Source organism: Stomoxys calcitrans, chromosome 3 (assembly GCF_963082655.1).
Source record: "Stomoxys calcitrans chromosome 3, idStoCalc2.1, whole genome shotgun sequence".
In the NCBI taxonomy this organism is placed as follows: Eukaryota; Metazoa; Arthropoda; class Insecta; order Diptera; family Muscidae; genus Stomoxys; species Stomoxys calcitrans.
Window position 1 is genome coordinate 111,406 of NC_081554.1, and position 15,764 is coordinate 127,169.

Genomic DNA, 15,764 nt, shown 5'->3' on the forward strand with positions numbered 1-15,764 from the left:
TCTTCACGATATACCACTTTCTTTTGAATGTTGATATTTCTAGTGAATTATGTCAAAATCGTTCAGATTAAGATATAAATCCCATATACGTGTGTATACATATGCTTTGTGCATGTGCGCAATTTTGCACAATTTGGTACGAAGTCGGTTCAAAATTGGATTTATCGTCCATATATTGACAAACATTTATATCCATGTTATGACAAACACCTACATTGTCGTCGATCGTACATAACGAGTCTTTACTTGTTTATATTATAACTATGCGCAAACATTTGTCCATATTTTTTTTTACCAAAATTAATATGGCAGCCCTGTTGGTACGTTAGATTGTGCAGAGAGTGAGCGGCACAACGAAAACTCAATTCAACGATTCATTCATAAATCGTTTTTTCCATTCATTCATGGATTTCACACCACTAGCCGGAATTTCGAGATCACTTACTCATTGATCGTATAGATGAGCAGTTGAACGTGGACTTTGATAGCGGTCGCTTGTTTTGAATACGGTCTTAGATTGGCGCCAAATATCTGTCGTGTCGAACTAATTTAAAAAGTTTTATAAAGTAAACAAAAATTAAAAAAAAAATCTGTAAAATAATTTGTAAACAACAAAATACGCTAAAAAATTGCAACAAGTGGTAAAATTAGGGGCAAACACACGCGAATACCTTTTTAGGTGCGCGCGGCCAACAGTCGTGATTGGTCGGCCGGTGCTGTGAGATCTTAAATGATTCATACTAACATGATGAAGATATTGCTTGTATAAGTGTACATAGTAATTCAGTTCGTGGAATCCCCAGCTACGTTTATGTGATTCATAATTTGCGGTGCATTAACATTTGGTGCCTTTCGAATTAAATTGAAAAAATTATCTGCCTTTTAATGTGTCTCTGTGATTGCCGCCGTACCATAAGAAGTGTTGAGTACTTCTAAAAGAGATTGGCGCCATAAAAACGCAATCGCGAGTTTTGTTGTGGTTTTTCCCAGAATAATCAGTGTGAAGGATTGTTTGCTTTTATAAATGGCTATTATTTGTTATCCTTATGCAAATGGAACAGTGATTTTAACAAAATTTTCTCGCGAGTTATTGCATAGATCTCTGGAGCAAATAGTTGGGCTAAGACCGATGCATGAGAACTCACATGAGCAGCTTGCAGAAGGTAACGACAGTGAGGAAAGGCGTTCTTCACATGGCGAAGGCTATGGTTTAGGAAAAAGGAGGAGGTCGACCAATGGTTCCGTTGAAAGGAGCCAAAGTGGAAAAAGGATTGTGCCTGCCAGCAGACGAAGGTCCACAAGCAGTGACAATGACAGCAGCAGTTCTACATCAAGCAGTAAAAGTACGTACACCGACAATTCAAATTCTTCCACGACCAGCAGTAATAGCTGCAGCATAACCGGTGAAAAGCTGAAAAAGTCTCCACAACTTCGAATACAGACTGAAATTCATGGACCATCTTCAACGTCGTCCTCTGTTCAGCAATCGTATACGGATGCGACTAGGGGTAGGGAGAAAACTCCTTCGCCGCCCTCACCGGTAGAAGTTCCTGTGGATCCTCGTGTTTGGAACGCGGACCATGTAGCTGGCTGGGTGAAGTGGATGACAAAGCAATTCAAAATTCAACCGGAACCGGATGTTTCAAGATTTCCCACAACAGGCGCGGAACTTTCCCAGATGAGCAGAGCAGAGTTTTGGGTGTGTGCTGGTTCACGCGAAGGCGGAATCCTGTTTGCCAAACATTTCGCTTTGACATTGCACAACGCCACCGGAAGGGAAACAAGCCCAATGTTAAACGATAATGAACCAAGTAAGTAGCGACCGCTTTTGTCAAATATTGGGTTGAAATGATTGGAATTGTTAAAAAAATGCGAATAGTATTTTCCCATTATGTATAAGTTATACAAAGTGCATACAATTTGTCGTCGTTGTTAAGGACTTGCCGTTGGCTTTTGGTTGACGTAAATCGAATTTAGTTATGATAGCTGACACAGTGTTTGAAACGGCAAAAAAGTTGAAATAAAGCTACTGTCTCATTAGGAAAATATTTTAGGTAATGTATACTACCGCTGGAGTGAACCTGTAAGTGGACTTTATTCTTTGAAAAACTCCAAAACTTCAACGGGGATTTTACTGGTGATTGCGGTAGGTGGATGGCCGTACCGCTTAAGTAGTCGTTACGCAAGTGAAGTTGCGGTTGCGCCTCAAGCTGGTGTTAAGAGAATACTTCATTTCCAAAGATAATATTCAGCAATTAAATTTAAAGTAAATTGTAAATAAAAGCCTTAAAGTAAATAAAAGCTTTAGTCGAAAAAAAACTTTGAAAACTAATGCAATTTTTTTTGCAAGGGCATATGTCGTTTACAACAATTCGATTTGTAACAGGCCAAATGGGAAATTAGTTAGATATTGTATTATTGCCACATTGTATTAGATACTTATTAATTATATAGTACACGAAAAGATATGGATATTTCGATGTGTTTCAAAAGGAATGACTAAATTTAAATACCCCCTATCCTATGGAGGTGGGTATAAAAAGGGACTCAAATGAAAGATCTATGAAGGAAATACGATTTTTAATTCCAAATTTGGGGCCAAGGCACAGAGAGGCCGCTATACCATATAGCTGGCTGGGTAAAAGGATTCTCATGAGAAGTATTTGAGAGTGAAATATTAATATTAGTTGAAAACCAAAGGCGGCTACAAACGAATACGATAAACAAATTAATAAATGTATTGTAGATTCGAGAGGAACCGATGAACCTGAAAGTCTTAATATTCTGGGTATGGGCTTTACAATATTGAAAGAGATATTTACCTTTTCATCTAAAGAATATAAATGAAAACTCTATCTGATCACATAGCGAGACATGAATTGAAAGGTATTCGAAAGTAGAATACAAATTGGGCATCGACATTTGGGACCAATTTAGGGTGTAGTGCACACCGGTCTAGCTAGTATTATATATGTAAGACGATAAAGCTAAATTAGAGCATGGATAAGTTATATATATATGACCAACCGACGGCTTATAAACTGAAGAACATATATGAAAACTCTATCTGATCAAATAGCGAGACATGAATTGAAAGGTATTCGAAAGTAGAGTACAAATTGGGCTTCGACATTTGGGACCAATTTAGGGTGTAGTGCACAACGGTCTAGCTAGTATTGTATTATACAATATATATAAGACGATAAAGCTAAATTAGAGCATGGATAAGTTATATATATGACCAACCGACGGCTTATAAACTAAAAACTCGTCGGGTTGTCGAATTATACAGAGGTAAAGCGCTAAATTGTTTACAAAGAGATTGTGATTGAAATTAAGCCTCCAAGAGGACTCTCATGCAACTCCTAAAAGTTTGATATCTCTACCGTCTATATGTATTCTTTTTGAAGTACCCCATAAAATATATGAAACACATATGAATATCTTTTTGGACTTTTTGGATGTTTTTAAGCCGTAATTCTGTCCTTCTTAAGACCATCTATTTATCGTGAAAGGCAAGTACTAATCTGGCAATGGTACTCAATGGTAAAAATATATACGGGTTTGTTCTGTGTTTCACCTTACTTTCACTTTCCCTCTGTCAAAATTAGCTGTTCTGTGATAGCGGGGAAAAGCAGTTTGTCGAAAAATTAAAACATTATTTTTCTGCAAAGCAATATGATTTGCAGTTAGAAATGTAAAAAAAATTATTGACATTATAGGCAGCAGTGGACGTTTTTTTCAAAAAATTGAAAAGAAATAACTACAGAAAAACAAAACAAAAATTAACATTCAAATGCTGACAAAATTTGCGCTGTTTTGTTAAAATTGCTTTAATTTGACATAAAAGTGATGTTACTGTTAAAATATAGCAGAATCAAATAATAAGCATAGCAACAATTGATAAATAAGTGTTTATTTGTGTTAACATATGTTGTTTCATTGTTAATTAAGGCAGATTTTTTTTTTGTATTCCCTGTTAAAATATGTATGAAAATTTTTAAAAATTTTCAGGGGAGAATAGGGCCACTGAACAACTCAAAGTGAAAAATAACTACAGAAAAACAAAACAAAAATTAACATTCAAATGCTGACGAAATTTGCGCTGTTTTGTTGAAATTGCTTTAATTTGACATAAAAGTGTTATAAGCATACCAACAATTGATAAATAAGTGTTTATTTGTGTTAACATATGTTGTTTCATTGTTAATTAAGGCAGATTTTTTTTGTATTCCCTGTTAAAATATGTATGAAAATTTTTAAAAATTTTCACGGGAGAATAGGACCACTGAACAACTCAAAGTGAAAAATTTTCGTTTCACTAGCTACAGTGAGTTGCAGAACACATCCAACAAACATGGAATTCGGAGACCAGGCCTCGCGGTTGCAAAAAAAGAAATGATATCGAGTCTCGAAGTCGCCGACTTTTCCGGCTGGGTTGGTCTTAATGCATACAAGGGGAAACTACCGCCAAAAATGTTTATACTAAATTTTAATATAAATTTTTCTGCAAATATGATACAAACAAATTTGAGTCAAATATTAGCTTTGTGCGATCTAAGCCTATGTAGTTTAACCTTTGAAATTGCATCTGGCTAGTAAAAAATACATACACGCTGTGACAATTTTTTAAATCTTTGGAATCCTTAACTTTCCTTCTCCATGTCATGGTTTTTATATACTGAATCGATTTAAATTTTGCTTTTTGCTGAAGAATATGGCAAGATATGCTTACACGACTATGCTATTGGAATGTGCCACGCTAAAAAGGGGAAATACTTTTTCGAAAAAAAGGAAACGCACATCCTCCATTTTTTTTGTAGATCCCAACAAGCAAAATACTACTGAAGACCGGTTAAGGATAATCCGTGTCGACACGTAGGCCAAAGTTGGATGTAGTACTTTTTTGGAGATTCAGTTGAGGATTTAACGTCCTTGAAAGAAATTCTTAAACAAAGAATTTATAGTTAAAACATAATTTGTATTCTGCGCGACTACTGTGGCTGTGCTAAAATGTTCGGTACGAGTCAAAATGCTTCCTGATTTTGCTTAGCCATGTCCGTCTGTCCGTGTACGCTTTGTCCGTATGTATTTTTTTAGTAACCAAGGTGGAGATCGCGAAATTATTGGGTTGCCCAAAAAGTAATTGCGGATTTTTCATATAGTCGGCGTTGACAAATTTTTTCACAGCTTGTGACTCTGTAATTGCATTCTTTCTTCTGTCAGTTATCAGCTGTTACTTTTAGCTTGCTTTAGAAAAAAGTGTAAAAAAAGTATATTTGATTAAAGTTCATTCTAAGTTTTATTAAAAATTCATTTACTTTCTTTTAAAAAATCCGCAATTACTTTTTGGGCAACCCAATATAATGCTATAAATTTTAGTGAAAATTGAAGACCTTGAATGAAATTCGCAAACAAAGTACACATTTTCGTCTGTCCGCGGATCCTTTCTGTACCGTTTGTCCGTTTGTCTCTGTTTAGTTACCAAGGTAGATATCGCATTTGAAACCCAATTACACGAAATTGTAAACGCTATAAATTTTGATGAAAATCGGTTCAGATTTAGGTAAGGTATGAAGCAAATGTTTTGGGCCTCCAACAATCACCCAAACAGACCGACTGACACAGCATGGGACTAAAATTAAGCCTTAAAGAGTGAACTACGAATCTCATATCATATCAATATAAGAGACCTCCTTTTTTTAGCCGAGAACGAAGGGCTCACCGCCAGAGACACCTCTTGGGGAGAATAGTACCTCACAAATGTTGCCAGCATAAACAGGAGGGGTAATCACTGCTGGAAAATATTTTAAGCTCTTTTCAGGATTCGATCCCAAGCGTTCAGCCATGTGTAAAACATGTATATGAAATTAAATATTGTCAACAAAGTTTTCTAAAAATTCTCTAAGGACAACATTTCATACAATATTTTAATAAAATATCAACGATATTTTCAATAACATTTTCTTAAAAGGAAATAAATATCGTTGGATTTCTTTGTTCAGCTGAAATCAAGAGACTTTGATTTCGCTTCTATTTAAAATAGAAATAAAAACCTTTTAAAAAAGTTAAGGCAATGTATGTGGTGTACTTTAAATGCATTGAGCAGGCCACGGAGATCGCGATTTCGAAGCTGTCCAAAGTTTCATTATCAGTTGGTTTACACAGAAAAAATATATACCTAAATTTGACCGCATAAATATATTGTTGACTTATAAAAACATTTCAAACTTAACAATTTTTGACATAGAAATTCGATTTTCGTTTGTTCCACAGCAAGTGATTGGCAAACAAGCCATACGTTGAACATATTTTTTTAATTGCATGAATTAAATTGTTATTTAATAGTAAAAATTGTGCATTGATCAAGATTATGTTGTGTTCCCTTTCACTCATATCCGTTGCGAAAAGAAGTGAGAATGAGTCAAACATATGCCTCACTTCTACCATATAAAGACACAAAGTGGCGTGGGTAGACAAAAAAATATCAAGAAAAAGTAGAAAGTGACGTTTTTTTATCTCTACAAATTATAATTTATTTAATTATAATTAAATTTGGGAAAAACGTTACGCTGAAATAGTGGAAAGCGAAAAAGCGACAAATTCCAAATGCAACAAATTTGAGGAAATTTAAGAACGCAAACGTGGCATATATAACATGTAAATATTATTAATATTGTCTTATTTCAATAGTTTATTATCCATATAGATTATATTGACTTGGAAAGCGGCCTTGAGGACGGACCGATTTCAGTAAATTTTTAATTGCATGTACAAATTTCCTAATTGAGCTTAGTTTTTATTTTTTCTGTGTAGCTTCGAAATTGCGATCTCCGTAGCACGGCCGATGCATTTAAAGCACACCACATATGCCTTAACATTTGAAAAAGATTTGTAGGTATTTAAATTTACCTTTTTTTGCTAAATAAAAGCAAAATCAACAAAGCCTATTGATTAGAATTCCAATAGCAAAAACAGAGAAAATAAATAACAAAAAATTTTCAAACCCAAAATTTCAATAAGATTTGCTCTAACGCCAATATTTGAATTCAATTTTCTATGAGGACAAATTTTCAACGAAAGTAAATTTTGTATAAACTTACCTTAATAGGACGAAGTGCAAATTTGTTATTAGATTCATGAAGACGCTCAAAGTATTTTGTTGTTAAAATTACATCTTTTCTATTTTTTTTTTTCAAACACATATTTTTGCCAATCGGCCGCCGGAATCTTTCTTATTTGTTTTTGGTGCCGATTCAAGCACAAAACTGAGAACATAATTTTGTCACCTTCGCTCTCTCACGCTCTACAACACGAATCACCAACAACACAATTAATGGACACACACACACACATTGCGTTGCACATACGCGAAAACCGCAGCCAATCATAACAGTTTTGGATAGGTTTAATTGATTTTATTGCTTATATACTAATTCTACGATGAGAGTTTAATCTTGCGTGCGATCGTTTGAAGAAACTAAGCACCAAGTGTTAAATGGAGTGGGGGAAGGAATGTGGAATGTGGCAAGGAATTAGGTTGCCAATGCATTTGGGGGAGCTTTAACTGTTTACATATTAAAGAATATATTTTACTGCTTAAGGCTTGTCTTATGACATGCAACTTTTTATGTATTATTCGTATTTCATTATGTTTATCAAAATTACCAATTGACATACGATTCCTCATTTTTGCTATCACACTAGTATATTATTATACCCATCACCGTAGGATAGGGGGTATATTCATTTAGTCATTCCGTTTGCAACACCTCGAAATATCAATTTCCGACCCTGTAAAATTCTAATACGATTTAACGATGTCCGTGTGCCTGTCCGTCTATCCGTCTGTCCGTCCGTCTGTTGTAATCAGAGCCTTCAAAAATTGAGATATTGAGCTGAAATTTGGCACAGATACGTCTTTTTGATGCACGCTGGTTAACTTCGAACGGGCCAAATCGGATATAGCTGCTATATATATACCGATTTTCCGATAAAGGGTTTAGTGCACATAAAAACTTTATTTTTCCGTTTTGCTGAAATTTTAAACAGTGAGTAGTTTAAGGCTTCCCCACAACTGACCAAAATATGGTTCAGATCGGACTATATTTGGATATATTGGGTTGCCCAAAAAGTAATTGCGGATTTTTCATATAGTCGGCGTTGACAAATTTTTTCACAGCTTGTGACTCTGTAATTGCATTCTTTCTTCTGGCAGTTATCAGTTGTAACTTTAAGCTTGCTTTAGAAAAAAAGTGTAAAAAAAGTATATTTGATTAAAGTTCATTCTAAGTTTTATTAAAAATGCATTTACTTTCTTTTAAAAAATCCGCAATTACTTTTTGGGCAACCCAATAGCTACCATATAGACCGATCTCCCGATAAAGGGTCTGAAATCATCAAAGCTTTATTTATTACCCGATTTTGCTGATATTGAAAACAATGGGTTATTTTAAGCCTCCCAACATCCGACTCAAATATGGCACAGATCGGACTATATTTAGATATTGCTGCCATATGGACCGATCTGCCTAAGACCTTTAAAGTAGTGGGTTATTTTAAGCCTCCTGACACCCGACCTAAATATGGTTCAGATCGGACTAAATTTAGATATAGCTGCCATATAGACCGATCTGCCGATAAGGGGTTTGAAGCCAATAAAAGCTTTATTTATTACCCGATTTCGCTGAAATTTGGAGCAGTGAGTAGATTAAGACCTCCCAACATCCGAACTAAATATGGTTCTGATCGAACTATATTTGGATATAGCTGCCGGACTATATTTGTGAGTTTTTCTGAGCCTCACGATATCCCACCTTAATATGGATCAGATCGGTTTATAATTGGATATAACTGCCAAAGAGACCAATATTTTGTTCTACAAAACTGAATAGTGACATATATATTAGACCACTCAGTGTCCGTGCCGAATTTGGGTCCTTAAGATATCCAATTTTCACCGGATTGTGACGAAATGGCGTTTACGAATATACCCGAGCGGAAGCGCGCTTGTGGGTACCCAATGTTCGACCCGGCCGAACTTAATGCCTTTTTACTTGTTTTTTTTTGGTATGACATAACCTAAAAATGTGAACAAAAGCTGATTTTTATGGCTACAAATTATTTAAGTTGTGAGAAAGCTGTTTAAATCATAAAATTGTGAAAGAAATTTAATTTTTGGGTTGCTTTCATTCAACTGAAAAAAAAAACTGATTTCTATATGTTTTTGTCAGTAGGAATAGAGCACCGCTCTAATTGAAAAGAGAAGAGTGATATTGTGAGAAGTGATTTTCATGGGTTTTTTTCATTTGTATCACACTATGTGTGCAACTTTAATAATAGCAAAGTTTGACATGTCATTAGACAGGAATAATGTAGTCTTTTTGTTTATTGCAATTATGAAGAGTAGAATCGGAGGGCACTGTGGCGCAGAGTATATCCGCCTATGACGCCGAGCCCCTGGGTGTAATTCATGGCGCGAATATCAGAAAAATTTTCAGCGGTAGTTATCCCCTTACTAAAGCTGGGTAAATTTGTGAGGTATCCTACGATGTTAAAACTTCTCTACCAACTGGTGTCGCTATACGGCAATCAATTAAAATTAGCTGAAATCTGATCTCTAAAGAAATTTGTTTTATTAATTAACAATTTTGCAAGCTGAACAAATCAATTAAAGCGGTAAACAACTAAAAAGATAATTTTCTGAGAAATCGTGTTTTCTTTTAAAATAAAAAGTTTGACTAAATTATTCAAAGTGAATGTACTGATGGCCTAAGCAGCCAATGCTTATCCCAGACACTTAATTTATATTTACTGCAATCAAACCCATGAATAAATTTGCACTACAAAAAACGATTTATGACAAGCGGTATAGTTCAATTAAAGAGGTTTTCAAATCAGTTCGATTTGGCACACGGATCGATCCCCCCCCTGAAAAAGCATTCGCAAGGGAAAAAAGTGGATATTTATTTTTTTTAGGGTAAGAAATATACTCGTGGTAGTTAGTGGGTATCTAATATTGGGTTCGGCCAATTTAAAAAAGTTTTTGCCTGTTTTTTATATAATAAAGATTCAGCACAAAAATTTAACTAAAGTTTTGTTCCTTATGTTTAAATAAAAAAAATATGTTTGAACAAAGTTTTTGTGGATGTACCAATTCTGGGACTTGTGTGGCCCAAATTAATTAAGAAAGGCGTATCAAGTTGTAATCCCACATGTATTGCTTTTATTGGAACAGTGAACCGAGACTGAAAGTTCGAAAATAACGAGTCGTATAAATGTGCATTAAACAAGAGCGCTCCTATTATGGGATAATATTGATTTCATTGTTCCACATGATAGGTAGTGAGAAGAAAAGCAGTAAATTTGTCAGGTAGAATCGGGTTTGTGCACCACTTGTTAAATCATATAAAAAACCAAAAGTCAATCTAAGTGAGTTTTTTCCCAAAGACAAAATCCTTGCGACGACTTCTCTTTCCGTCCAGCCAAATATTTACATTACACTGCGTTCATATACATACATGTATGTATGTAATGTTGGTACATTAACTCTTATATGGCAAATGAGGGTTTCCTTCTAGTAGCATTTCCTCAACTTCCGTTTACTACAGCAACATGGCTCTTACGCGCGCTGTCACACTGCCATTCCCCAAAAATCCTGTAACGCCTTGCCAAGGGGAGGCTTTGATAAACAAGAGATAAATGCGCAAAGAGTCATGACATGGCGAGCTCAGTGACCCCTGCTGTTTGTTGGTGATTCCATTGTTTGCCAACGGAATTCAATGAATTCAATGCATCCTGGAGCATCAGCCAGAGGATTATTGTGATTTTTATTAGATGCCACATCCTGTGAGAAATTATCATATTTACATCGTTTATTACAGTTCATCACTTGAGCCGTTCGTGGCCCGTGCCCGCCCTCCCCTGCTCCCTTCGCAGTGCCTAGCGCTGCTGCGACCTTGATTGCACAAAGGTGAGTTGTTGTGCCATGCCACAGTCGTCACCAACGCCTTGTGCTTATTTGCTGGAATTCGTTCTTTATGCTCCAGCTTACTGGCTGGGTGGTGGATGAATTCATTTTAAAAGTTATTAACTTGACTGCCTTCAAAATTATATTACGCTGAGGATGCGCTGTTTTTTCTATTTTGCTTTTTGCGGATCATGCAGGGATCAACTTTAAGTACATCTTCATTTTCATGCAGCCTTACGAAAGGCATTCGTATAAAGCCAATAATAGAATAACGCCACATAGCGGTGTGCTCTACATATCCTTTATTCCTTTTGCTGTTTGCCCCATATGTGAATGTGAGCCTGCCACCGTAAACGAGTAAACGAAAGAAAGTTTTTATTGTTTCTTATCATTTAATGAGCCAACCCTCTTGTGGAATGGTCGGCTGGGCGAAAGGGTGCGAAAACAATGGACGGTGATATACGTACTTCACCTTTATCGGAATGCGAAAATCTATTACAACGCTCGCACTGATGCGTCTGGGAGAACAGTGAGGGGACCGGGGGGGGACAATTGTGTTTGACCGCATAGTCTTTTTGTTTGCAAGTAGATTTCCATTGCCAATTCCCAGAAGGACTATTTACGGTCAAGTGGCATTCGGTGATTTCAATCAGGGTTATAAATATATGGAGAGATACAATCAAACAGGTCAATTTACTATGTTTGCACTCTAGGTTTGCTTGGCCTCTTGACCATTGATATTGTGCATGAACAAGGTTGCCAAAAGGGGCAGATATAGAATGGTTTAAGTTCATGCTAGATTTCAGAGTACATGTTTCTCTAATCTAATTTGGGGTGTGATGTGCACAGAGGAGAACCACCTGCGATACTATTCGAACTGTTTTTAGTATGAAGCAGAAAAGGATTCGATGCTTAAAGGTTTTTTCCTTGTACCTTGGTTAAATACACAGAGAAGCTTGACGAATAGGAGCGTCTTTAAGTATATCATTTTCAAAGTTAAGATTCTACATTAGGGTTAAAAAAAAGTTTAAATATTTATTTTAAAAAAGTTTCAAATACACTGAGAAGGAAAAAGTTGAAAGTTATATATGAAGTAGAATGAGAATCAGTCAGTGGTTGAAACTCGAAACAGAAGGTTATGTCTGATTGCACATTTCTACCAAACTTAACAAAACTTTACGAACACAGAAAAAAATATCACAAAAATTTATTCAATTGAAAATTCACTTAAAACTAAAAATGTTTTCAATTAAAAAATTTTTTGATTCAATCATTTTTTTAATTAAATCTGAACTTTTTCAATTACAATCCATTTTTAACTTAAAAATTAATTGATTCAATCATTTTTATTCTCCATCATAGAATGGGGGTGTACTTACATCGTCATTCCGTTTGTAATGCATCGAAATATTGGTCGTAGACTCCATAAATTAAATATACATACATACATATATATATATATATATATATATTTTCTTGATCGCCATGAAATTTCAAGTAGATCTAGCCATGTCTTGTTTGAACCGTTGAGTGGAGCGGACGTTTTGTTATTTCGCTCGTTTTCTGTGGTTCGTTATACATAGGTCATTATTTTTGGAAAAGAATTTTCAGTTACTCAAGGATAGCTACGATAGTGTTATCCTTTAGGCGGTTGATGATCTGCGTCTGTTTCCAGTCGAGACTCCATAAATTAAATATACATACATACATATATATATATATATATATATATATATATATATATATATATATATATATATATATATATATATATATATATATATATATATATATATATATATATATATATATATTTTCTTGATCGCCATGAAATTTCAAGTAGATCTAGCCATGTCTTGTTTGAACCGTTGAGTGGAGCGGACGTTTTGTTATTTCGCTCGTTTTCTGTGGTTCGTTATACATAGGTCATTATTTTTGGAAAAGAATTTTCAGTTACTCAAGGATAGCTACGATAGTGTTATCCTTTAGGCGGTTGATGATCTGCGTCTGTTTCCAGTCGAGCGGCAGATCTCGAACCCGGGAGTAGACTTAGAATGGACTCCAAGGCCCAACAGCTGCGGTGCTGGTATCAGGCCGTATCTTGTTGTCTGCTACTGAAACCGTGACTGGTGGAGCGGCTCCTCCAGGCATCACTAGCCGACAAACGACTGGTCAGCAGGGGCTTTTGACGAAGACACCTGGTTCGAGCCTTAAGGACAAAGCCGAAACTATTTTTCTTCGCATGCCTATTATTTACCTTGGCCATCGGCCTTCCCCGGCAAACCAACACGCTCTTTAAGAGGTTGGAATAATAGAAGGCGATCGCTCTAAAGTTTATGGAGCGGCTTGGTGCGAATTATCCCAAGACTCTCACTGTTAGGGCGAGAGGGTCCCCAAATTGCGCACAGTCTATCCCAAAGATTACACGTCTAGATTCGGAAACTGAACCACAGTCAGCCAAAAGGCTCCGGTCACCAGTTTAGTGATGGCAGTTGTCGACAAGGGAGAAGAACAGGGCTGCATACATAGGAAAAACTGGAGTGGGATAGTCAATGGACTGTCATCTGTATACTTCGATGTTCTTGCGGAATTTCCGGGATCTCCTGCAGTTTGTTATGTTATGCAAGCTGGTATTGGGGCCTATACAAACTAAGTATCTTCGTGGATCAACGCTCAATTGAAATGTATCGTTGCGCCCTAGAAAAGATAGGTGAGATCTAGCCAGGCGAAGCACTGGATTTAATCAAGAAGGAAGATATTCTTTTTCGACCAATGGCGCTCACTTGGATACCAAGGATTCCCTCAGATCCTGAATCCATACTTGGAAGACTGGAATGTAATCCCAATCTTTCAACCACCGACTGGAAGATTGAATGAGGCTGATAACATGCAGTATTCGTACTAATCTTTGGCTGTCCCGCAGAAGCGGTGGGGTTTGGGGAATCAGAAGACGACTCGGCAGTTGTTCCTGAACACGTGCCTGAGGAACTATTGACCACATCGTTAAAGACTGAAAATCCCTCTGCCAATAGAAACAGAAGGGGAGGCATCGAAACGGGATCTTACAAGCCCTGAGTGGGTGGGTCATCCGTCGAAATGGACGGATGTTGAAATAGCAGAAAGTCTGCTGTAAAAGGGACAACAGTAAATTGTTGCTATAACAGCAAACATTTTCTGCTGTTTTCAAATTTTGAAAAGTTAAAAAGCTCAACAATGTCATAAATATTTAAACAAAATTTTATGTTCCATTTTATTTTTCAATTTTACAGCATATAACTTAAATTTTTTTTTCAAATTTTCTACCATTTCCTAATTTTTGTTCGAATTTAAAAAACAGCTACATTTTAATATATGCTTTTGAACAAAAAATTAATGTCCAAAATTGTAATTTTCTTTTTTACTAATATATAACAAATTGTTTTTTCGAAGTTCAAAAATTTTGAATGGATTTATTCAAAAGTTAAAAATGTTCAATTTAATACCAGCAGACAGTGTTTGCTGATATTAACAGACTAATTTTTCTGGGAGTGGGCTTAAGGTATGCGTCAGCAGGGAAGGGCGGAAATCAAAAAGTACTTCGACAGCAGCAGCTAGTGAAGCATCTAAGGAGGAATCTTTCACGCCGCAAGTGTCCAGAGTACTGAGGAAGAGTGGTTCCACTGCTTTCTCACCTGCCCTTGGATGCGTACGGAAGCTCATCATGAAAAGATTTAACGAATCGAGTGAGGATGAACTTCTGGTGGAATCAGAAGACGAGGCTAACGCCACAGTGGTGAAAGTTCTGAATCCTGACCATGGTCCAGTTTATGCATGTGAGATACAGAGCCTGTATTCATGCAAAGAGTAGTCCAAATGTTTCTTCTTCTTCCGTCGCTAAACAGAAAAAAGGCGGATTGGGACAAATATCGGCACAAATTCTGCACGTCTATCCCTTCTAGATCAGAAAAGAAAGTGAAATCTGCAGAGTGTATAGACATAATTGTCAAGCGGATCACGAAGGCCTTGAATGTCACAGCATGTCCTAGTGCCAAGTCGACGGGCAAACAGCGACCGCCTGGTGGACCCTAGAACTGGTTGCTCTAAGGAAGGACTGCAGAAAACTTTTCAACAGGGCGAAAGTCACAAGAGCACCACACGATTGGGACATCTATAAGGCTGAATTCTGCAGCTCCATGAGGATACATCTGAGGCCTCTAGGCTTAGGAAGATTCTGTCCTCGTAAGGTATATTCAGAAGTCAGAGAATGTATGGAGAATGTCTAGTGAGAAAACACTATAACTACTCGTTGATACACATTTCCCGGGAAATTCTCCATCGGACAACGTGGCGTCAGAAGAGGTTGTCACTGGTATGCATTCCTCGGATGTTATTGGGGACATTGTGTCTGAGCCTCAAGGAGGTGTACTGTCTCCTCTATTTTGAAATATAACCATTAACAATATATTATTGTCTCTGAAAGAAAAAGGTGTAAAAGTAGTCGCGTATGCTGATGACGTGCAACAGCGAAGTGGGCTACCAAAAGTGGTCTAGGCGTAAACCCGTGCAAGACAGACGTAGTTCTTTTCAGCACAAGATACAATTTACTTACAGTGGCACCTGTCTCCTTGCGAGGAGAGAATGTGCCAGTCAACTTTTGCCCTACACACCTGCAAGAGGGTTATTGGCAAAAGTTAGGGGGTTTAAATCGCGTGTCATGCACTGGGTATATAATGCAGTTGTCAGACCTATTATGCTATATGGTGTTTTGGTCTGCCTGACGGCGATTCAAAAGTCCACCTACTGTTCAATACTCAAC

The 15,764-nt window shown here is 36.6% G+C and overlaps 1 protein-coding gene across 1 annotated transcript in view; it reads left to right on the forward strand.

Moving 5' to 3' along the window:
• The first annotated feature begins 454 nt into the window (after positions 1-454).
• Positions 455-15,764, forward strand: part of LOC106088546 (DNA-binding protein D-ETS-6) — a 29,758-nt gene continuing 14,448 nt past the window's right edge. The window contains exon 1 of the mRNA XM_013254126.2: positions 455-1,811. Within this exon, the coding sequence (XP_013109580.1) occupies positions 1,025-1,811 (787 nt within the window). The 5' untranslated portion in view covers positions 455-1,024. The remainder of the gene's footprint in view (positions 1,812-15,764) is intronic.